Source organism: Artibeus jamaicensis, unplaced genomic scaffold (genome assembly GCF_021234435.1).
Source record: "Artibeus jamaicensis isolate MK-2021 breed Jamaican fruit bat unplaced genomic scaffold, CSHL_Jam_final scaffold_847, whole genome shotgun sequence".
NCBI classification, from domain to species: Eukaryota; Metazoa; Chordata; class Mammalia; order Chiroptera; family Phyllostomidae; genus Artibeus; species Artibeus jamaicensis.
In genome coordinates this window covers 10,049,394-10,072,669 of record NW_026522057.1, presented here as the reverse complement: position 1 = coordinate 10,072,669, position 23,276 = coordinate 10,049,394, and the positions used below count along the sequence as shown (strand labels likewise).

The window sequence follows — 23,276 nt, the reverse complement described above, 5'->3', positions numbered from 1 at the left end:
ATAAAACTCTGAAATAATAAGATGAACATTTAAATGAATATTTATCTGATCTTGGCATAGAAAAGGCCTTTCAAGCATGACACCAAAGGTAGACTATAAAAGACAAATGAAAAATTTTAAATTACTGGCATAAAAATTAAAACTGCTGCACGTCAAAAGGGAACTCATAACAGTAATATCCTTCCCATGCAAACCCAGTTGCAAAAAAGATGAGACGAAAACCCTAACACCTCCGAAGAAAAGCAGGCTGAGACAGGCACAGACAGTTTCCAGAATGATCTACAAATGGCCTGTAAGTGATGACAGGTGCTAAACCTTCTCTACCATCAAAGACATGCAAATTATAACCACGAATGAGACTACGTTTTTCACCCACTTTAATCAATGAGACTGATTTGAAACTCACCAACATGCAAGGTAGGTCAAGTGGGGGAAATGGGCCCTCTCGGGCGCATCGGCACAGCCTTTCAAACAACACTGGAACCACGTATCACAACATAAAACGCGTGCGGTCTTTGACTCAGCAGCTGCACTTCCGAGAATGTATTCCAAGAAGATAATTAGATGAGGGTTTAAGTTGTATGTACAAGGCTATTCTTCCCCTAAATGTCCACCGAAGATGACTGGCTAAATAATTGCGGTGTATACAAACCACAATGCTCCCTCCCTGGTAGTCATTAGGAAGGACAAGGCAGGACTACTTTTATTAACACAGAAGAACATCGGCCTCATTAACTGGATTACAGAATTGCATGCATAGCCTCACACCAAGTGCACGTGGACCTGAGCCCGTGTGCACATGGGCGTGCGTCGGCACAGAGCTGTCTAGGGGTGCATCCCCTGGCATGGCGGAGGTGTGTGGCCAGGCCCTCTGCAGTAGCCGGCAGCCCCAGCTGGGGCAAAGCAGGACAGGGGCAGATCTGGGAGTCAGGAGGAGGGGCTTGAGTGGGCTGAGGGCTCCTCAGTGCTGAGAATGTGGTTACCAGATCTAACGAATAAAAATACAAAGTCATCTGTTAAATTTAAATTCCAAATAAACAATAGATATTTTTTAGTATACAAGCATGTCCCAGTAAATGGGATATACTTATCCCAAATATTTGGGATATACTTACATTAAAAAAAAAATCAAATATAAAAATTTGAATCATTCTAAATTGTGCAGTGCACCCTGTATTTTATGCAGCAACCCTAACTGGGAATTTCCAGAACACACCCCTCACAGCCTCCCTGGGATGACCCATGCCCTCTGGTGTCCTTCCCCGGCCTCTCACTTAGCTCCAGTTTACTGGCCTGTGAAACAGAGTCACCAGTCTCTACCTTACTCCAGGAGTTTTGCAAGAAGAGCAGTATAAGAGAAGCATGGTTTTTAGTGCCCGATAAGCCACTCCTGGCCACCAAGCAGCCTGAACGCTGAACTGCAGAACTCCCGAGTCCCAGCTCGGACATCTGTAAGAAGGAGATAGCAGTGTCTGTCCACTACTGTCGTGGGGATTAAGTGAGATAATGTACGTAAAGTGACTGGCACACAGTCAGTGCTTAACACAAGCCGAGCCCCTTGTCCAGGGCTGCAGCCCCGGCTCTTGACCCCCGGGGATTACCAGTCGGGCAGCTCCATGGTCTCAGTGTTCCACGACTGGCCTTTCTGATCTCTTCCTTGAAGCAGCAGCAGCTGGGAGCTGACACTCTTCACCTGCCTTCACCTTTCTCCAAAATCCCAGCAGTAGTTCAGTCCCTTATCTGCACGTTTCACTCTCCCAAGAAGCTGGAGGAGGATCAAATTCACTTTGATGGAGGAGTCTCAGCGATGCTGACCGGGTGGGGCATGGAGCCAAAAGGACATCACGGACAGCAAGGCCTGGTGTCATTCTGAATGGGTACAGTGACCTCCTGAATACACTCTAAGGAGGCTGTCCTGAGCTGAGGAACCCCCCGCCAGTAGGGGCCCCTTCTATGGACCCTGCCTGCCAACCTGTCTGTTTTGTCTCCTGCTGTTGGGCACCAATGAATAAGGTGAACCCTGCGATGGAGGGCAGGGCTGGCTTCCTTCCCTGAGAGCCAAGGCTTCACAGTCCATTTGACCACTGGATCTCCCTGTGCATCCACGTTAAGGTCCAGACTGTTTTTAAAAATCTGCCCAAGGTCAGTTAGTCAGTTATAGGCTCAACAAGCTAGCGTTTATCAGTAAATCCCCAAATATGGGATTATCCGGCATCTTGCTGGTAAGTGCAATGATGGAGAGGGTCCAGGCCCCCGCTGTGGGCGAGGTACTGCGTGCTATACTCCCAGCAGTGGCTGCTCTTCCTGCTTCCTCCCACCTTCCCTCCTTGCCCCTCCGCTGCGGGTGTTCCAAAAGTCGTGCAACTCACACTTTTCCCGATGCACAAACTGACCCATGGTGCGGTCTTAAGCCAGATTCATGGAGCTTGGTGTTAACCGCAGCCTTGGCTCCTCTGCGCCGGGCTCTGGTGTCAGCAGACATCTGTGACCCAGTCTGCCGGTCAGCACAAAGACAGCAGCCGGCAGGCTGCGGAGTCGGCAGAAACCCTGCCTGGGTGACCACACAGGGGCTCACTCAGCTACTGCTACCTGTCTGCACCAGTCCACCAGCCCTGGGTTTCTCTGGGCCTTTCCCTCAAGGCTTGGTCACCTTAGTGCTGATGCCTCAGAGACCCGACACCAAAATGAGGCTGAGGTAGGAGAAGCCCCTCCTTCTGCCCTGGGTCCTGCCGGGGAATGCTGAGCACTCTTCCTCGGCTGTGCCGGGCAGGTGGGAGGAAGGTGACGGGAACCATCAGCTTCTACTTTGTCCTGATGTCCTGTAACCTTGTTTGAGTCTCAGAGCCTTTACAAATCTGGTGGAAGCCCTGGCTCAGCTCTGTCCAGGAGAACGTTCTGTAATGACAGAAATGTTCCCCATCTGCGCTAATATGGTAGCTGCGGCCTCATGTAGCTATTGAACACGATATGAAGGTAGTTTGAGTGGGAAACAGGATTTTACATTTTATTTAACTTTGACTAATTTAAATGTAACTCGTCTCGTGGGGTTAATGGCTATCGTGCTGCAGCACACAGCTCCAGACGAGGGGTCAGTAAAGGGCCAGAGAGGACATACTTTCGATTCTGCAGGCCATATGGCGTCTGTGGCAATAACTCAACGCTGAAGTTGTAGTGCGTTGCAAAAAGCCATAGACAATATGTCAACAAATGGGCTAGTCTGTGTTCTAATAAAAGTTTATTTATGAAAACGAGCCAGGGTCTGGATGAAGCCCTGTGTGTGTATGGGGGGGGGGTCTAGTTTGTTGATCCCTGTTCTAGAGCTTTCCTAGGAAAAAAATACATATATCCTCATTTCTTCTGAATTGTGTCTCTATTTACCAGGGGTCTGCAGACCTCTGATGTCCAAATGTAGGCCCTGCCCGTGAGTAGCAGGCTAGAACCTCTGACTGAGAAGGGCTCTAAGAGTACACCCACAAATCTGCTCTGCTTGCTAGATAAGTGTTGGCACTGTTCCCCAGAGGGGGACAGTGTGGCTGGTGATCGATAGGACACTTCTTTCTTAAGCCTCATCAGAGTCGAGACCTCAGATAAGTACCTGCAAGGAATGCTGACGGCAGACACCACGAGGGTCTGGCTGCGTCCCCCTGTGTGTCAGCACGCAGGGTCTCTGCAGGTGCCAACTCACGTGCCACTGACCCACTGCCCCAGCCGCCCCCGAGCACAGCCAGCCCCTCAAGGCCCACACAGCGTGGAGGTTGCTCATGGTCAGACAGGCTGTTCGGAGCTTCTGGAGTGGCCTCTCTTAGTAAGGAACTGGTAGCTCCGCCTTAGGGAGAATTAGTTTGGGTTCAAGGCCAAAGGTTCAGGGGAAAGATGTAACCAGGAGGACCAAGATCGCAGGCTTGATATTGGGAGGAACTGATTATATTTGCAAAAGAAATTGGGCTTTCTCAGCAGACCTCACTTTAAAGACAGGTAGGTCTTTCTAGCAGCCCTCAGTTCAAGGCGCCTGGAATGATGTCGAGAGCCCCCAGTGAAAGGCAGGTGGAACCTTCTCTGGAGCCTTCTCAGGAAGTGTTAGTTAACAATAGCCTAAGCCTCTGCAGGATCCCTCTGTTGCCCAGGTTAAAGCATCAAGTTGTGTCCCACACACCACAAAGGGTGGATTTGCCAAGAAGGTAGGCTTTGCCCCCTTCTGGTGCAAATCAAGACGAGACAAAGGTGTAATCCTTTTCTGTTAGGCCTGTCCAAAAAGTATCCAGCCATGTACTATGAAAAGAGAGAGACATTTATTGAAGAAAGTACAAGACACAAGAAACATTGTACATAAGATAGTGATGCCTCACTCTGGCTGGTGTAGCTCAGTGAATTGAGAGCTGGCCTGCAAATTAAAGGGTCACTGGTCGATTCCCAGTCAGGGCACATGCCTGGGTTGCGGGCCAGGTCAGGACTCCAGTAAGGGGCGTATGAGAGGTAACCACACACTGATATTCCTGTCCCTCTCTTTCTCCTTCCCTTCCCCTCTCCCTAAAAATGAGTCAATAAAATCTTAAAAAAAAGACAATGATGTCTCCGTCCTCTTCAAAGTAGGCACCTTGAGACCTCACACATTTTTGCTGATTGCAGCCTGTACACAGTCAACATTCTCAGCTGTTCTGCTTGTTGCTGGCCTTCCAGAAGGTGGGTCACTTTCAAGAGATTCTCAACCATCTTTGAAGTGTTTGTGCCACACTTTTATTTGCACTGCACTCACTGCATCATCCCCGAAAGCCTTCTGAATCTCCCAAGTAGTTTCCACAGAGGAATGTTCAAGCTTAACACAAAAATCTGATGCAGATTCGTTGCTCTACTCACTCAGTCACTTTGAACGTGACGGCCACACAGCATACGTGCTCACTCACCAGCATCTACCACCCCCACTGACTAGCACAGTGAAGTCATCATTGTTCACACATGTGCATTCCAGTCCGCTCTCCTTGGCTGCCAGGTTACATGGATGCCACACCAACCATTCTCATTATATTAACAATGGCCAGGCTTTTTCTGGACAGACCTCATATATTGCTACAGAATAGAGATGCTATTCAAGAAAGCATCATTTATTTTTTCTCAAATTTAAGAGAATGTTGATTTAGAAAGTTACAGAGGTAGTAGAAGTGAGCCAGCTGAGCTGCATAGGCTCAGGAAAGAAGTGACAGAGGCAGAAGGGCCTTGGAGCTTAGAAGAGAGAAAGGAACTGTTTATGCCGGGAGGAGGGCAGGGGAGGGAAAGGTGTGGGCGTGTTCCCCAGAGGGAGAGCGTCCTGGCATCACTTATTTTTCAAGTTCTTGGAGGCAAGAAAAAGAAAGCTTTAGAGTAATTGGCATGCTGTAGTACGGTATTGTGTCATTACTGTTATTAATTATCATTAACAGTCTTAAAATATGTCTATTAATGATCTCAACACAAAATAGCAGTGTGGGTCTTAGCCAAGAGCAGCCTAATTGCCTATTAATGAGATGTAAATTTCCCAGGGAAATGACAGAGATCCAGAAGTACCACCTTCTGAACTAACATAATAAAATTAATAATAATAATAATAGTGTATAATCTGAAGATATTAGTGTTAATTTGAATGCTAACACCACATTTAAACAGGCTGAGAGAAGTGGAAATTATTTGCATAACTCAAACCAAGAAACCCTAATCCACGTTATTAAGGAAAAAGTAGTAATTGTTCTTCTCTGAATGATATAAAACTGACTCTGCAGTCACTATACTGAGCAGAAAATTTTTTCAGTGACTTATTTTATTTCTTTTACTTAGGGTTTTAGATTACTCTTATTTCTAAAACCAAGCTGAGGTGACTTATACAATTAAGCCCAATAGAAAACAGAATTAAAAAATAAAAACACAACAAAACCCAGTTAAGGGTACAGAGAAGGAGATATTACCAGGCCCTCAGGACAAACTACCATAGCTGAGCTCTGAATTCAACTCTCAGCTTCCTGGAAACGCAGCGCAGGCAATTCACATAACTGAGTTACCTGGTCAATAACCACCCTTTTCAGGACAGGCCAAGCTCTGAACCTGCAGCAGCCCTTCCCTGCAGCCCAGAGCATTACAACCCTGCCTGTGGCTAGTACAACGTCCCATCAGACCCCTGCGGCCAGGGCTGGGGGGCACCTACCTTCATAGCTGGCGTGGAAGCCCTGTGCGCTGACTGCGTAGTCGCTGATAAGATGCAGGGAGAGGGTGGTGGCCGCGCTGACGATGGTGGCTGGCAGCTGAAAGCCCGTGAGCCTGAAAGACAAAGAGGTGTGATTTAGGGAGAGTGACCTCCTGGGGAACTGCTCATCTGTTAAGCATTTATTGAGTGCCTGTTGGATGCACAATGCTCACCTAGGCATGGGGAGGAATATAAAAGAAACCTCACACCAGTCAAATGTAAAGTGTTCAAAGACAAAGTAGTGATAGCAATGAGGGGTCCTCAGTTCCAGAAACATGGGGAGCTACTCCCCTGAAGCCATGGGCTATCCCTGAGCTGGAGACCTCCCTTGTGTATGTCTCCTTTTTTTCTCCTCTTTGGCTGTACTCTACCTATCTGCTCCTTTTCTGACTGAGAGCCACTGAGGCCTGGGTAGATTTCCCCACAAATGCTCAACTAATGATTGCCAATAGACAATATTTAGTCATGTATTGAGAAAGATATTTCTAACTCTAAGTAGCAGACTGTGGATACTTCTTATCATACACTTTACTCTTTAAAAGGAATAAGTCTACTGCTTTTATAGAAATGATAAGTGCCTATTATTTTTAAAAGATGAAAGCAAAATATAAAAACCCAGTGCAATCTAGAAATAATCATCCTTGACAGCTGGCAGACAAAGAGATGGAAGGATCAATAGATGGGATCACAGTCAGAGAAATAATTTCATACAAATGGGATCATACTGTACTTGCTTTTTAACTTAAAATGCTTAATTTTTCCCCCTGCAAGTCAAGTGAGGGAAAAGAAATGGGTGAAATGGAAGGAATTATTGAACCTGAGATACTTTTTTTAGCATAAGAGAATCATTTTAAAAAGATTCTCCTAATGTTAAAGAGATAAAATCAGGACTTCCGCCAAGATGGCGGCATAAGTGGAAACGCCATGCTTCCTCACACAACCAAGTTTAGAGACAACTACATATTAGCAACAGAAAACACAGCCAGAACACAGAAAATTGAACTTTTCAGAAGTCTGATAACAACAAATTCTTCAGCCTGACCGGTAAGAGGGGCAAACGCAGCAGCTGGCAGAGCAGGGTAGCACAGGAAAACTTGGTCAGACGGACTCAGGCGCACGGAATCCAGGCACAGGGTTGGACCTGGTGGGCAACTCAGCAAGCAATCGCGGGGAAACAGCGAGGGAGCAGGGCTGCGGGTTGACTGTGGTCGCGCATTCATGTGTGGATAGACAAGCGAGGGAGTGGGCCATTAGACCGGGACCCAGCGTGTCCCCGCGGCAAGGGGCAGCAGAGGGCACCGCCATTTCCCCGCTCTAACCCCGCCTCCACATACAGCGTCATAAACCAGCGACCTAAGTGGCCCTGCCCCGGTGAACAACCTAGGGCTCTGCTCTTCACCCAGCTGCTAGAAACAGCAGAGGGGGCCTCCATTTCCCCGCTCTGACCCCGCCTCCACATACAGCGTCACAGCCCAGTGACCTGGGAGTCCAAGGCTCCGCTCCTCACACTTAAAGGGCATGAACAGACCAAAAATGGCTCAAGAAGATCTCAAAGCCCCAGAGCCTATAAATCTAAGCAATGAAGAAATAGCAAAACTCTCAGATGCACAGTTTAAAACACTGGTCATCAGGATCCTCACAGAACTGGTTGATTATAGCCACAAATTAGACAAACATATGAAGGCGAAACTAATTGAAATGAATGGAATTGCACAGGAAACCAATAGCAATGAAAAGGAAACTGGGACTCAAATCAATGGAGTGGACCAGAAGAAAGCAAATAATGGCCAAACAGAAAAGAGTCAAGAAACAAGAATTCAAAAAAATGAGGAGCGGCTTAGGAACCTCCAGGACATCTTTAAACGTTCCAACATCCGAATTATAGGGTTACCAGAAGGGGGAAAGGAACAGCCACCAGTGGAAAACTTATTTGAGCAAATAATAAAGGAGAATTCCCTCAATCTGGCAAAGGAAATAGACTTCCAGGAAATCCAGGAAGCTCAGAGAGTATCAAAGAAGTTGGACCCAAGAAGAAATACACCAAGGCACATCATTGTTATATTAGCCAAGATTAAAATGAAGGAGAGAATCCTAGAAGCAGCAAGAGCTAAGGGGACAGTCACCTACAAAGGAGTCCCCATTAGACTGTCAGCGGATTTCACAAAAGAGACCTTACAGGCAAGAAGGGGCTGGAAAGAGGTATTCCAAGTCATGAAATCCAAAGACCTACAACCAAGATTGCTCTATCCAGCAAAACTTTCATTTAGAATGGAAGAGCAGATAAAGTGCTTCTCAGATAAGATCAAATTCAAGGAGTTCATCATCACCAAGCCCTTATTATATGAAATGTTAAAGGGACTTATCGAAGAAAAAGAAGTTAAAAAAACATGAACAGTGAAAGGACAGCAAACTCACAGTTATTAACAACCACACCTAAAACAAAAGCAAACTAAAAGGACAGCTAGATCAGGAGTGGAAACATAGAAATGAAGATCTCAAGGAGGATTAGCAACAGGGGAGTGGGAGGAGGAGAAGGGGGGAGAAGGTACAGAAAATAAGTAACATAGACAGTAGATAGGAAATAGATGGGGGGGCAAAGAATAGTATGGGAAATATAGAATCTAAAGAACTTGAGACACATGGTCATAAACTAAAGGGGGGTAATGGTGGGGACAGGGGGTAGGGTGGAGGGGAATGAAGGGGGGAATAGAACAACTGTAACAGCATAATCAATAAAAAATAAATTAAAAAAAAAAGAGATAAAATCACGAAGGTTTCCATGAACACTTGGGAACATATTGTAGGAAAGAAGTTATGCACTGCTGGGTGTCCACATGAGCTGACCCCTACAGGTGACACAGGTGGTAAACAGGTAGCAGTCTCCTGTCCACCTGGGTCCTTTGTTCCCTACCCTACCTCCCCTAACCCCCTTGAGGGCTCTGGGAGGGAAACTGAGTTTTACCTTTACCCCCATTTTTATGTAGTTTGGGAATCTGTGGTGTTCATGGTCCCCTCTCCATACCTCCATTGCTACACAATATCTGGGTGCCCAGATGTCCCCTGGAAAGCATGAGTATTGGGTTCAGACAAGTTAAATCAATTATTTATTAATGTCCACTGTGAAAAGCCATGCGCTAGATAAAGTCTGTGCCCTTGCCGCCACCCTAATTTTATAGGACTTGTGTTAATGCCGAATAAACTCAAGGAAAAGGGAAGAAAAAGTGATCAAACTGTGAAATGGGTGACCCAGTAAGTTTCAAGGCCATCTTCTCTTCAGGTATAAAAAACATGCAGCAAAAAGGATCCCTACCTCACACCATGTTCTCACCCCTCTCCCTCACTTTCTCACATGAGGCAAAATTTATATTTAAAATAGTGAAATCATACCTATTGGAAGGGAACAAACAATTTTTTAATCCTCTTGCACTGGAGAAGGTCTTTCTAAGGGTGACATATTTAGATGACTGCTTTGGTTGCTACCTGCCTATCACTCTTCTGGGAAGCTATCTGTTGCCTGGGGTTCTGAGAGGAACCCTCCTGCTCATGAGCCACAGACCTGGGCAAGTGGCCAATTGTGGCACATCGCTCATCTTCATGCACCGGCTCAAGCGGTGAAAAGGAGGGAGGAGGGCACATCACCCAAGCAGGATCATTCTGAGTTCTTCCACAGGATAAGCCTTACAGGCTTTAAGGGTCTTATTTTTGGATTCTAAATCATTAGAATGAAAGGTTGGGGCTGCCAGCAGCCTTTCTATCACGACAGAGCCTATCCTCTTCAGAGAAAATGATGTCCCGCATACATGTAGACAAAGCAGAATGGTGAAAGAAGGGGAGACACAGAGGCCAGTGATTTTCTGTTGAGATGCTTGATCAATCTCTATCTACAGTCCCCAGTTACATGAGTCAACATTCTTTCTTTCTTTCCTTCCTTTTTTTTGTTCAAGCTTGTTTAATTTGGGTTCTATCTCTTGAAATTGACTGAGTACTAATTAATACGGCATGAAATCCCAGAGGCTCTATGGGAAAATATTGATTTTGTTACATGAAAATTAAAAGCATGTTTGGGGATCAAAAGAAACTAAAAAAATAAAAAGGAAAAAGCAAACTGGGAAGATTATATATTATATATGACAGGAAGAGAGTTAGTATTCATAATCTATAGAGAATCCTTTCCAATCGATCTGAAAAGGATACACAGGTAAGGGGGAAAAGAGCAAAGGCACAAACAACAATGGAAAGGTGGTCCAGCTAATTAACATAAAAGGATGGAAACTGAGTCCACAAGACTCGGACTGGCAGGTCTCCAGGGTTAAAGATAACTGACCCTGCAGTTATCAAAAAGGTGATCAAGAAATAGTAAAAGTTACACACATGCATTTGACAACTTAGATGAGACCAACCAGTTTCATGAACACAAACTATCGCCATTTTCCCCATGTGAAACAGATCATTTGGGTAGTGCTGTAACTATTAAGAAAATTGAATTAGTAATTTAAAGTGTCCTCCCTCTCACCCCCCAAAATACACAGGCCCAGATGGTTTCACTGGAGAATTCTACCAAATTCTATCAAAAAAGAATTAATACTAATTCTACATAATCTCTTCCACAAAATAGAGGAGGGATACTTCCCAAATGCTTTCTATGAGATCACTCTTACCCTAACACCAAAACCAAAGACTGTACAAGAAAACTGAAGACCAACATCCTACATACATATAAGCAAGCCCAAACATCTTCAACAAAATATTAACGATGAGTATTTACCAATATGTAAAAACATATACTATGGCCAAGTGGGCATTATTCTGAAGATGCAAGGCTGGCTTGTTATTTAAAACTCAGTCAGTGTAATCCACTGTATCAACAGGCCGAAAGTAAAAAGAAATCACATGACCAGATTAGAAAAAGCACTTGACAAAATTCAATGCTCTCTCATGATTAGAAAAAAAAACAAAACTTTTCATCCCTGGCTGGGTAGCTCAGGGATGAAGTGGGTTGAAGTGTCGTCCCCATGAACCAAGATTGTGGGTTTGATCCTTGGGCAGGGGACACGCAAGACTCAACCAATGAAAATACAAATAAATGAAACAAATCAGTGTCTGTCTGTCTCTCTCTCTCCCCAACAGTGTGGTGATTGCTGAAAAGTGTGGTGAGGGGCTGAAAAGGGACTAAATGGTAATGAAAAAATACAATAAAGATTAAATAAAAGTAAATTAAAATAAAATAAAATAGGATAAATAAAAATTGTATAATGTAACAAAAGCTTTCAGAAAACTAAGAATAAAAACTTCTTCAACTTGATAAAGAGCACCTACAAAAATCCTAGCTAATACTGCAATTAATGGTGAAAAACTATACTTGTCCCCTAAGATTGATGATGAGGAAAGGATCCAACAATCCAATTAGAAAATCAGCAAAAAACAAAAGACATTTTACTAATGATAGAAGGTGGGCAAATAAGTACCTGAAAAACAATGAACATTGTTAGCCATTAGGGCAATGCAAAGACCAGGATGAAGCAGCAGGACACGCCGTTAGAAGAGGTCAAATGAATACAGTGACATCGAGTGCTGGCCACGGTGCAGGGCAACTGGGTCTCTCACACATCGCCAAAGGAGTGTGAAATGGCACAGACACTCGGAAAAATAGGCAGTCTCTTTAAAAAAAAATGGTCTACATATATACCAATAATACAACTCAGTAATCACACTCCTGGCCATTTATCCCAAAGAAATGAAAACTCACATTCACACGAAAGCCTGGACATGGTTGTTCACAGCAGGCTTTTTTATTTTTTGTAATAGTCAAAAACCAGAATGACCACCATGTCCTATAATAATAGGTGAATGACTAAACAAACTGTGGTATGTCCATACCATGGAATAGTACTCAGCAATAAAGAGGAATGGGCAGTTGATACATGTAACAACTTGGATGGATCTCGGAGGCATTAAGCTGAGTGGAAAAAGCTCATCTCAAAAGAATGACATGCCAGATGATTCCATTTGTATAACATTTTTGAAATGATAATGTTAAAGAGATGGAATATAGATTCATGGTTGCCAGGGGTTAGGCATGGTGAGAGGAAGGGAAGTGGGGTGACTAAAAGGAGGGGCACCAGAGAGACTTTGGTGGTGATAGTACAGTTCTGTATCTTGCTGGCAGTGGTGGTGATGTGAATCCACACCTGTGATAAAACCACATGGACATACACACACGCACTGCAACGAAGTCAATGTCCTGGTTTCGATACTGAACTCCAGTGACATCAGATATAACCAATTGGGGGAAACTAGGAAGAGGACATGGAACCCCTCCGTACTATCCTTGCAACTTTCTGTGAATCTATAATTATTTCAAAATGAAGAGTTTTTTTAAATTATATATGTGACCTATACTCTGTTTCTATTGGACAGCACCTCAGTCCTCCATTAGATCTGACCTAAACTCAGTCTACCCGGGTTGAGCCTTGACCTCCCACTTGGCCCTTGCTGTGCCCCTCCCTTCAGCTGCCTCCTGTTCGTTCCAACCTCTACACTGCCCCCGCCTCCCACATACACACAGCATTGGCTGGGTCCTTGGAAATGGACTGACCACTAGAAGCATAACCCTGGCCCCAAGATCACCAGTCACCTGTCACCTTGGCTTTCTGTTGACTTGGCCATGCACCAGATACCTTCCCCCACCCCCAGAAATTCACATCTGCTGATGGCAGATTGCTGCCCCCAACAGATCCTGCCATTAAAATATCAAATTGTCCCAGTGGGGCCAGACCTCTACCTGCATCTGATTTCTAGGTCCTGTCCTAGCTGACTTCTGTTGTCTCTGCCTCTCACCCAGGTCTTCTAGAACATTCCCTTGAGTGCCCTTCCCAAACCCTCAGTCTGAGGCATGGCTTTCCCTCCGACCTCACACAGCTTCATGGAGGACTCTCACACTTCACCAAGGCTTCCCCCGTGAAGTCACCCTGGATATGCCACTCTTCCCAGGGAGTGGGACTTGCTGAGTTTATTCCCTCGTTGGTTGCATGACATTCTGAGCTGCCAGTAGACTTCTAAACTCTAGTTTCTTGGTACTACATTGACATAAGCTGTGAATAGCTAATGTATGCTGTCAACAATTACACTTTTACCACTTACAATATATGGAATTGCAGCTTACTAGGCATCTTGTCTAGTCACTATTTACCACTGGTCTGCTACGTCCCAGGCTTGGCAGATAAATTCTAACATGGAGGTTTCCTCAAAGCTGCTAAAGTGAGGGGGGGGGGTGCAGCCTTGATGTCTTCATCTGAATATGTGAATCACCATTCTCCCATTCCACTGCCCGCTCTTCCCTCACCCATTCATTATCACGGAATCAATTGCAGGCACAGTGATGACCCACACGTCAGGAGGAGTTATTGCGTTGCCTGTCGGAAGGAGCAAATAAAACTTTCAGACCACCCCATCCTTTACTTGAGCAGTTTAAAATACCACACTGGAAAGAGCGAGGGGTCCTTCAATAGCAGAATCCAGATTTATGAGGGAAATGAGAGAGAAGGATGGCAAGAAAGGCGAGAGCCTGGCACTGCTGTTGGTCACCTCCCAGATGAATCTCAAATGTGCAGAGAACAACTTTCACAAACAGGTATCATGGCCACAGTGTAAGCTAATACTCATCTTCCACTTCATCAAGGCTATTGTCTTTCCTACGTCTTCTAGAACCTTCCTGTTGCTTCTGCCCCTGTGCCTAGAGTACCCCAGGGTCTTGGGAACTGGTGAAGTCCGGGACCCCAGACTTCTCCCTCTCCCAGTTCAGAATCCACCCATGGCCTCCCACTGTTCTCAGGATCAAGGCCAAAATCCGCAATGGGCTCCACAAAGCCTGGACGACCTGGCCCTGTGCAATTCTCCGCCCTATATCCTGCCTGGCTCCTGCCTTTGTCTTCTTTGGCCAAAGGCAGGAGCAGTGGTCAACCCCGAGTCCACATAATAAGGGGTTTTTTTTTTAGATTTTATTTATTAATTTTTAGACAGAGGGGAAGGGGGGAAAGGGTGGGAAAAAGAGAGGGAAAGAAGCATCAATGTGTGGTTGCCTCTTGCACACCCCCTACTGGGGACCTGGCTCACAACCCAGGCATGCGCCCTGACTGGGAATTGAACCAGTGACCCTCTGCTTAGTAGTCCGGTACTCAATCCACTGAGCCACACCAGCCAGGGCATAAGGGGTGAATTTCCTGTGAAATTTGTAAGCAATAATAAAATGGACTTGAAAAGTCCACTGTTTATTATCACCGTTATTCTGTATGTACTCCAAAAATATCTGCCCAGATACTCCTTCCCGCCTTTTTCCTCTCCCTGCTGCCTGGTGCGCTGGTGGCTTCAGTTCCCTCCATCCGCCATCCCCAACCCCATCCGCAGGGTCTTTGCACGTACTGCTTCCTTTTTAGAACCACCTTCTTGCTTCCCCTCCACCTGTTTGCCCAATTAACTCCTTCTCATCATTCAAATCACATCGCAAACATCTCAACAGTATTTTCAGAAAGACCCGTTCCAGACGGCCCAGACCAGTCTATCTGTGTTGCGTTCTCTCAGATCCCTGTGGGGGTCACTGGTGCGCATGTAGCTCTCCTTCCAGACACAGGGTGAGGCGGCCCCTCCCCCTCCCTGCTGAGGTCTGGCGCTGGCTTTGCCAGGACAGTGGGGAGCAGCGGGGTGTGCTGTTTCTGGGAGGGCGCCCTGAGGCACCTGTACACCTTTTTGCCCATTCCCTCCCCCTTCCCCCTGCTTCAGCGATTCTGGGTGTCTGTTAGCGGGGTTCCTGATTGGCTGTACTTAGCAGGGGGACCCTGCAAGCCGTTTTTGAACATGTAATATCCCAAGAAATAAAATTGTGGTGAGTTAAGCCATTGAGATTTGAGGGGTGTTTGTTACCCGGTGTTTTCAAATGTAGATTTTATGGTGAGGCCCACAGATAAAAAGACAATGGCCACTGTCTTACCAATGGCAGTTGGGAACTTCCATTACTGGCAGTTCCCAACTTGAGGGGACAGGCTTCAATGCCCTGAGCCACATGGGTAAGGACCAGGGTAATTCAGGAACTGGAAGGAGCAGAAAAATGTGGGTAAGAGCCTTTACTGGGTTTTCACAGGGGAAGGAAAGGCGGAGGCAGGACCAGAGTTTAGCATTGACTAGTTTGAATAATTTCATGGGGCTCCGGGGTGTAGAAACTGCCCTGCATTGTCTGACTCCCCAGCCCTGGGGTGATTAGGGTAAGAGCATAGTAATTTAATAAGTAAAGATCAATAAAGGAGGTTGGTGCGCTCTGGATCAGTTGGTTTGCATATGAAAGGCTCACTCCCTGGAGAGGAGTTTTCTTTCTCGGAATCAGCTAACCCTGGGAGGGGCTGTCTCTCCTCGTCCAGCAAGGTTCTGAGATGTCAAAGCATCAGCAACTATAGAAAATAAAAACATGATTAATACATCCAGCATAACATGGCCCTTCCTGATGAACATCCCTTTTTCCATTGTCTGCATTCATCCTGGTTCCTAATTAGGTGTGTATTGGGGTAAATGTTGTTATTAGTTTTGTGGTGATGCAATGAAGCCCGACTGAGAGCTCCCTGGAAGCGGTGGCTGTGCGGTGGAGTCCCCTGGGTGGGACTGCTGTCCCCTTAGGAGCGGCCAGAGAGCGTGCTTCCGCCCCCTGCAACCCTCCGTTGGAGGGCAGTTTACAACCCGGAACCCCAGAAGACGGCTCTCGCCAGACCCTCACTGTGCTGGCTCCCCAATCCTGGATTTGGAGTCTCCAGAACTGTGGGAAATAAAGCTCTGTTGTGGATAAGCCACCCAGTCCAGGGGATGTTTGTTACAGCAGCCCAAAGCGACCAAGGCAAATACAGAATGAACGAATGAGTGAAGATTCAACTCTTAGAGAGTGGACAGAAAAGGCCTGACTGTTGTCCTCTGAAAGACCGGCTTACGGGGTGGACCCTTGGCTGGCATCTGGGAATGTAAATTTCAGGAGGGACCCCACCACTCCCAGAACCGAGAAGAGCGGCCTGAACTGTCTGCACACATACTGGTTTGCACAGAACACCTGCTTGGTCCCTCTTGGCGTCTGGAACACCGGCAGATGGGAGGCAGAGGGCAGTGTAACCTGCCCCTGGGTACAGCTCTGGGCACCAGGTGTAACTGGGCTTCTCTGAGTGGCAACGTTTCCCACTGCTGGGGGCGCAGCGGGTCCTGCGAGTCCACTGGAAGCCTGGGCCTGGTCTGCCCACACTTCATCCCACGCCGGGTTTCCGTTGCTGTTTTGCTCTGTACCCTCTCGCTGTAAGAACCCATAGCAATGAGTGCGGCCGATGAGGAATCCTGTGAGTCCTAGCGAATCCCTGAACCTGGGGGAGGCTGTGGGGAGCCCAACACAGAGGTGGCAAATGAACACAACCGGATTCTTCTGGAAAGTGCAGGTACTAGATTATTCCCCAAAGGATGTGTTTGTGGTTAAACAGAATTGAGAAATGCTATGTTAAACAAGGTCAAAAAAGAAATTTTCAGAAAATAAAAAAGTGCTTATGGGGGCTTTTAATAAGATAATAAATTTCCAATGCAGGAATAGATTGTGTAACAGCTCCCCAGCCCATTTCCTCACAGACCCTTTTATTTTTAGAGCAGCGTATGGGCCGGGGTCCCAGGGAACCTTCTCTGGGAAACAGCAGGCCCAGAGAAGGCAGGTCACAGAGCTCAGGCTCTTGCTGTGTTGGCCACGAGGCTGCTGACGCTCCCAGTCTCAGAAGCCCGGAAACCTGCATTAACCAAAAGGCTTAAGGGGTGGTTCCGGTGCTGCCCCGTGATCCGGAAATTCTTGAGCTAAATCCCCATTTCTGAGAGTAATCCATGTCTGTTTCTTCTTTGCAATCTTAAAGAGCCCACCTAATGTAGAATTACCCGGGAATAAACAGTAATATAGCAAATTGGACCTTTATTGAATGGCTCTCATTTAAGGCTCTTAGCACATCAAACAGTGATATTTAAAAAGACATGTCAATTGACCTTGGAAATAAAAGAGTCAATGTAAGCAACATTTGTCATACTGACAGGCTTGGCAAATAGTGTTTTGATTTGCCAGCAGCCCTACTCCAGACAGCAACCACTAGTTAGATACATAAACCATTAAGCTAAAAACAGAACTATCATTACAGGCAACATCTAGTAATTTGCAGGTAATTGATGGGCATTAGTCATAATCACACATAATACACAGAAACACACATACACCCTACAAACACATATTCTCTCTGGCTCTCTGGTAATTCTCATTTGTATTGCGTCAAGGGCTTCTGAAACTGGGGAACTCGGAAACATGGGGCTTTCTGTGATTTTAAGAACATCTGTGTCCCATAAACTCCTTTTCTTAGAGCCTCCTGTGGGCGGGGGTTCTGTGGAACACTCTCCGGGAAATGAAAGGCCCAGAGAAGGCAGGTCACGGAGCTCTCGCGGGTGCTACCTTGGACCTGAGATGAATGACGTTCCCGGTCTCTAGAGCCCTGAGGCTCATCGAGATGGTTCTTGTGCTGCCCCAAGAGCTCCACACATGCTTTCTAGGAGGCATGCGGGCTCCAGAAGCAAGGTCTGGAGTCAGAGCAGACCCACCTGCTGAGGTCTAAAAATAGAGAAGCAGCGCTCCATGCTCAGAATGCAAATCCTCTAACACACTCACTCTCACCGCCAGGCAGTATTTCCCACGGAACTGTGGCCAGGAGTCCTGGGCATTCTCACCTCATGCTCTCTCCCGGCAGTTCCCCAAACAGGGTCCAGAGGACCCCGCTCAGTGTTAGGTCTGCCTGAGAAAACACACACATGATTTTGGGAAACGCCACATACATAATGGAACCCTAGTTCCCAGTCTGTGTATCATGGTGCCCTAGGGGGCTACAAGGAATTTATAAGAGCACTGAGGGATATTTCAAATGGTCAAGGGAGACTGGGACGGTCAGCCTCTGCTGGACACACAAAATATGAGGTCAAGGTAGTCGAGTGTCTGCGTGAAGCTACGTTCATTAAATGACATCATATCTTTACAGAGCTGGGGGTTTGTTGGCTGGTGTGACTGACATAAAATGGCACTGGTGCCCTGATCAGCGTGGCTAAGCTGGTTGGGTGTCGTCCCGCCCACTGAAAGGTCACCGGTTCAACTCCCCATTAGGGCACATGCCTGGGTTGCAGGTTCGATCCCCAGTCAGGGTGTATACAGAAGGCAACCAGTCAGTTTCTCTCTCATACTGATGCTTCTCTCCTTCTCTTTCTCCCTCCCTTCCCCTTTCTCTCAACAAATTAAATAAATAATAAAATAATAATAAAGTGGCACCGTGTGGAAATCAGTGTGGAACGAGTTTTGAGGGTGGTGGCGTCCACTCTGATTCCAAAGTTTGAAAGCTGTGTGGAGGCCAGCACGTAGACACATCCATTAGTAAGTGATTGTGGTTACGTGGCGATAAAATAAACAGGATCTTTTCCTTTCAATTTATGGTCATTGTCTTTTCAAACAGCTACAATGTTGCTAAGGTATAAACACGTACTCAGTGACTCAGACCTTACTACTTCAGCGGGGCTGATCGGCACTTCTTTTATCCAATGGAGCATTGTGAAAAAATTACTGAAGCACGGACTGGCACCCAAGGCTCAGCAATGGTGGGAACCTGTGCGTGAGTGCGGCGAAGACTCTGAGAAGTGCGGCAGCAGGGAAGACACAGCGAAGCCCACGGGCTCCACGCCCCTCGACTCAGCACGCCCGTGAGCAGCGTCCTTTCTGACACCAGAGTGTGGCCTAGGAGTGGGTATCCCCCAGGATTTGCTCTATCATCTGATAAGTTCAAAAATGAGACCAGAGGCTGACTTATTTGTATTATCAACGTTTAAACATTATATCTCATCCATCATTTATTCAACACATACTAATTGTGTGCCCTATTAAATGTCATGTACTATGCTTGGTTCTGAGGACAAAAATTTTGAGACACGGACCTGGCCCCCAAGGAGTTCAACCTCAAAAGGAGGCATTTACATTAATTTCTCTGGATTCAGCCGTCCCTCCCCACGCTCATCACCGCCTTCCTGGTTCTGGCCGTCTCCACCTCTTGACTCGGTTATTGCACTAACCTCCTTACTGCTCTCCCTTCTTCCCCCTTGTCTTCCTTACACAGAAGCTGGCAGGATGAATTTAAGCCAGATTATGTCACTTCTCTCTGAGAAGCCTTCTAAAGTCATCCCACTTGATTTAGGGCAAAGCTGAAGTCCTCATAATGACCTAAATGCCCCGGGCAATCCTCCGCCACCACTGCCTACTCCCACTCCGCTGCCTCCACCTCTCTTTCTATCACCCACCAGCCTCCCCCTGCTCACTCACGCCAGCCTCAATGGCCCCGTGACATCCCTCAAACACACCTGGCAAGTCCCGACACAGGGCCTCTGCTCTTGCCTTCCCTCAGTTTCCCCGGCTATCCCGCCTCTTCCCCCACAAGTGCATGAGTGACCCCTCATCCTCAGGCTTTCACATCGCCTTTACACCGCGGACTCCAACGACCACTCTATGGAAAGCTGCAACCCCCTTCCCACTCCGGCCTCACTGCCTGGCTCCTGAACTCTCTGTCCTGCATTTCCTCCATAACACCCACCACCATCTAACGTACTATGTATCTGAATCACCCGTGTTTACTAAGTCTACCTGCCCCCACAGGTGTGTGAATTCCACGAGGGCAGGATTTTTATCCATTTGGTTCCCTGGGCTAGGCCTAGCCTTGGAGAACGGCACTAGGCACACAATAGAAGTTGATAACTAACTTTATGGTTGCTAAAGACACGATGATAATGCAATACAGTACGTGCAGTGATGGTGATCTGCCCAGGAAATTTGACACACCAGCCTGGGCTGATCTTAAAGGATAAACCCTTAGCCAATCATCCACGGGGCATGGGAGGTCGTAGGAAGACAGGGAGATCATTCCAAGCAAAGGGGATGGCATGAGCAGAGGAAAGACAAAATCCAACTTTACATGTAGTTTATGAAATTGTTCTCCAACCAATGACAGAAGGACAAATGGAAGCAACCAGCTGTTCATCCTCCATGTGTTTGCCATGACTGCTTAATTACCAGTTTCCCCAAGAGAGGGAATTGTTTTTGGAGGCTGCTCAGCCTTCTAGCAGATGCAGACTGGATTTGTTTCCATTGGGTCCTGGAAAACCCTAACCTAGTCTGGTCGTCCGTGACGGAGGCTGAGGCCTCCAGCACCGTGGGTCGGGAGGGTTAATGGGATTGGGGAGGCGGGACTTTGAGGAAGACAGGTCATCAGGTTCCAGGAGACTTCTGCCTCTGTACCCACCTCCCCCAAATCAGGCCAGCGACACCCCACATTTGGGAATTAGAGCCATTCACCTTCTGTTAAGTTTGCCCTGAAAGCCTGAACCACACCGTAAGAGTCTCCATGGAGCAGCTGGGACCTGCCGGGACCCTCAGATGCTGCCATTCTAGGATTGGCACTGCCTGGAAGAACTTTGCATTTTCTGTTCTTCTCGTGCCAGGAAAACAAACAATAACACTTGTCCAAAAGTGAGCAAGTAGCCAATGGTGTCTCTCCCTGGAGATTCCCTATCCTGAGGACTTGTGCCTACTGAGCCTCTGACTGCTGCTGAGGCCACCCTGGCCGGGGAGCCGCGGAGCCCCTGAGAGCTCTGGGAGCCTCAAGATGCTGACAGTGTGTTCAAGGGAGTGGGGAGGCTGTGCCAAGAGAATGGGGTGGCCCGCCCCTACCTGCCCTTATACCCATATCCCCTTCCTGTTGGCCACCAGAGCCTGTTCCAAGCCTGGTACCTGGTCTGAAGAGTCTGGGTCTCCATATCACTTTGCAGTGTGAGGCACCTGTGCCCAGGTGGATGACCACTACCATCACCATCAGCAGTTGCGCACCTGCCTCCAGAAGGTGCTGCATTCGAAGCAGCAGAGCGCAGGCCCTGTGCTTGGGAACAAGACGGCCGTGCCTCTGGACACAGTTGGAGGGCAGAGCCAGGCCCAGGACACATGGAGCAACATGCCCACAGCTTTCCCATGCTCCAGGGAACCAGGATGAATGGAAGTGTCCAGAACCATGGTCTTAGGGAGGCAATGTACAGACTCCCCTCTGAGCAAAAGAACTGAGGGGTTCAGCTCAGGCTGGGTTTCCAGGGCCAGGCTGGGCCGTGGAAACAGGACCAGCGGGGCCCGTAACTGTGCAGCATGAAGCAGGACTTCAGAGGCCAGGTCACGGGTGACCGGTGACAGTAGTGGTGAGCAGCAGAGGGTCAACCTGAATGGTCACATCCAAACAAGTGATATGTGCAGGTGACAGTAAAGGGCCCTTCTCTGCACCCTCACCTGCAGACCTCACGGGAAGGAGCCACGGGGGCAGTGAGGCAGTTTGGTCACCTGGGGGGGATTTTCTGCTGGGGGTTGGGGGTCCCTCAGGCTCTGTTTCCCAGTGTCTGAACCTCTGACTCTGGCCTGGCTTCCAGGAGTGTTCGGGGCCACCACGTCGCACAGCTCAGGGGTGTCAACCAACTGCAGTCGATGGCCCCGGGTGTGTCATCTTATTCCCAGATTCCATCTCGCTGTCTGAAGCCTCAGAATCAAACAACCATCAGCCTGAATTTAGAACTGGGGTTTGCCCCTCAGATGCCACCTTCTCAGTCACCTTTAATGCTGCACTCTGCCAAGCAGGGACAGATGCGGCTAAATCCCTCAGTCCCCGCGAATCCTGCTCAGGTCTGTGTCATTCTACGAGGTGACGCAGAGGGCGGCATGGAAGCCTGGAGACAGCGAGCTTCCAGGAACTGACGTGGAAGCCATGGAGGTGTCCGGCTCACGGGCAGGCTCGCACTGGCCACAGCTCCCATCTGATCACACCCAGTCATCACCCTGTCGGTGACTCCGCTCTGTTTCCTACAACACTGAATGGCTTACTCTGATGTTCCTATTTGTTAACTGCCTATATCCTTCTGCTCGACTGTAAGCTCCATTTAGAGTAAGGTCTTTGTCCACCTTGATTACCTTTACACAATGTCTGTTCAGAAGGTATCCAGCCATGTACTGTGAAAAATAGAGACATTTATTGAAGAAAATCCAGGATACAAGAAACACTGTACATAGGACAATGGCACCTCCGTCCCCTTCAAAGTAGGCACCTTGGTACCTCACACAGTTCTCCCAATCGCCATCTGCTGCCCTGTCATATTTTCCTGAATTTCTTCAGGAAATTAAGAGAGTCTGAAATCTCTTCCCTTTCAAAGGGGATTTTAGTCTTGGAAAAGCCAAAAGTCACAGGGCATCAAATCTGGGCTGTAGCAGGGCTGAGTCACTAGAGTGATTTGATGTTTTGCAAAAAAACTCTGCATGAGACATGATGCATGAGCAGGTACACTGTTGTGATGAAGCTGCCAATCACCAGTTGCCCATGGCTGCAGCCTTCTGAATCATCCGAATAGTTTCCACAGAGGAATGTTCAAGCTTAATGCAAAATTTAATGCTGATTCATTGCTCTACTCGCTCAGTCATTTTGAACGGGATGGCCACACAGTGCACATGCTCACTCAGTGCTGTCCACCACCCCCACTGATGAGGACAATGAAGTCGTCATTGTTCACCCATGTGCATTCCTATCCACTCTCCTTGGCTGCCAGGTTACATCAACGTAGTGCAAACCATTCTTGTTATATTAACAATGGCTGGACTTTTTCCAGACAGACTTCATATATTCAGTGTCTAGCACGATGCCTACCTAGCACACGGTAGATGCTCAATAAATACATGTGAAATAGAATGAACGAGTGAGGAGTTGGTGGTATCAAAGAAGCTAGAAAGAGAAAGTGTTTCAAGAAGAATGAGGTCAACTCAACAGCAGCAAACACTTTCAAAGGAACTGGTAAGCAGGATAAGAAGGTGAACGGGTGTGGCAATGAGGGGACCAGTGGTGACCTTCTCCTGAGCAGACTGGGGAGTGGTAAGACTGACGCTGGGTAACAGTGAGTTGAACTGTTAATAAGAAGGGAGGAAGTA

General features: G+C 47.3%; 1 protein-coding gene across 1 annotated transcript in view; it reads right to left on the bottom strand.

The window, feature by feature from the left end:
- CSMD2 (CUB and Sushi multiple domains 2) overlaps positions 1-23,276 on the bottom strand; it is a 546,707-nt gene that overhangs the window by 436,640 nt on the left and 86,791 nt on the right. Inside the window, exon 3 of the mRNA XM_053660680.1 lies at positions 6,170-6,282. Within this exon, the coding sequence (XP_053516655.1) occupies positions 6,170-6,282 (113 nt within the window). The remainder of the gene's footprint in view (positions 1-6,169; positions 6,283-23,276) is intronic.